The 1516-nt window shown below is 36.0% G+C and overlaps 1 protein-coding gene across 2 annotated transcripts; it reads right to left on the bottom strand.

Annotated features, from left to right (window-relative positions):
* Positions 1-44: 44 nt before the first annotated feature.
* On the bottom strand, positions 45-1419 carry LOC103522867 (myotubularin-related protein 13-like). 2 transcript variants are annotated; one of them, XM_008487954.2, is made up of 3 exons: positions 1350-1419; positions 951-1033; positions 45-343 (listed from the first exon to the last, which is right to left on the bottom strand). In XM_008487954.2, exons 1-3 carry the CDS (start codon positions 1378-1380, stop codon positions 251-253), a joined length of 207 nt encoding a protein of 68 aa, XP_008486176.1. In that variant the 5' UTR covers positions 1381-1419; the 3' UTR covers positions 45-250. The 2 variants fall into 2 exon arrangements, with proteins under 2 accessions (XP_008486176.1, XP_026688573.1); XM_026832772.1 differs by lacking the exon at positions 951-1033 and adding an exon at positions 554-636 and having other exon boundaries at positions 1350-1413.
* Between the last annotated feature and the right edge of the window lie 97 nt (positions 1420-1516).

Genomic DNA, 1516 nt, shown 5'->3' on the forward strand with positions numbered 1-1516 from the left:
TCGGTTGAATTTATACACCGCTTAGGTATTTTATACAAAAAGATTTGGACTGTACTTAACTGCAAATAAGACTAACTTATACAACAAGGCCTCAATTGGAATTTTAAAATCCAGGCTGGATTTTTACAGGAGAAATGGTTATGCAATAAGATGATTTAAGCTGTACTTAACTGCAAATAGGATTGACTTATACAACAAGGCCTCAGTTGGATTTCCATGTTGTACAGTACAATCCAGGGTTAGATATTATCTACTGCAAACAGGCCTGGATTTTCTCAATCCACTCTTGAGCATTGGCAGCATCGTTGGCACAGAAGTTGTATGTCCGCCTGTTTGTGCGTAGCTGTAAACATAGAATTGAAATAAACAATGAACAAATGAAAGGGAAATATACACTATCCACCACCTAAAGACATGGGACTGCTTTTTGGTGACGGGTTTCACTTATATTCAGAGAAAGTAATATGAATGGAGCCAAAAATGTAACGGAATAAAAATATAGAGTTAGAAATATGTATAAATGATAATGAGAAATAAATTAATGTCAACTTACATCAAAGAATGATTTGTCATCAGTTTTCTTAGGAGGCCCTGGCGTAGGTTGGGCTTGAGTGACTGACATTACTTCGGCCAAATCTGAAATGAACAATGTAGGTGACGGGTTTCACCACTTATATTCAGAGAAAGTAATATGAATGGAGCCAAAAATGTAACGGAATAAAAATATAGAGTTAGAAATATGTATAAATGATATGAGAAATAAATTAATGTCAACTTACATCAAAGAATGACTTGTCATCAGTTTTCTTAGGAGGGACGGTTTTCACTTATATTCAGAGAAGGTAATATGAATGGAGTCAAAAATGTAACGGAATAAAAATATAGAGTTAGAAATATGAGAGTTAGAAATATGTATAAATGATATGAGAAATAAATTAATGTCAACTTACATCAAAGAATGACTTGTCATCAGTTTTCTTAGGAGGCCCTGGCGTAGGTTGGGCTTGAGTGACTGACATTACTTCGGCCAAATCTGAAATGAACAATGTAGAATACAACACAGTTGTTAGACAAGACATTATGTGTTTCATCATGGACACTTTTACGAGTGTATGCCCTTCGCACTCAACCTTTGCAGTTTCTTCAGCAAGGGAAATTCAGGCTGGTGCTGGTATACTCCCTGTTTAGAGTCCCAAAGCTAGACACACTCAACCTTTGCAGTTTTTTCAGCAAGGGAAATTCAGGCTGGTGCTGGTATACTCCCTGTTTAGAGTCCCAAAGCCAGACTAAGCTGGTCTAAAAAAATTGGCTTATGAAGTCAGCATTACTTTCCTCTGTTCTTTACTTACCAATATATCCTTTACAATGTGAATCCTCCATCGCATCATAATATCTCAGCTGATGTTTAATACTGTTAGACTAAGCTGGTCTAAAAAATTGGCTTATGAAGTCAGTATTGCTTTCCTCTGTTCTTTACTTACCAATATATCCTTTACAATGTGAATCCTCCATCGCA

This window comes from Diaphorina citri, unplaced genomic scaffold, assembly GCF_000475195.1.
Source record: "Diaphorina citri unplaced genomic scaffold, Diaci psyllid genome assembly version 1.1 scaffold12204, whole genome shotgun sequence".
Lineage (NCBI taxonomy): Eukaryota > Metazoa > Arthropoda > Insecta > Hemiptera > Psyllidae > Diaphorina > Diaphorina citri.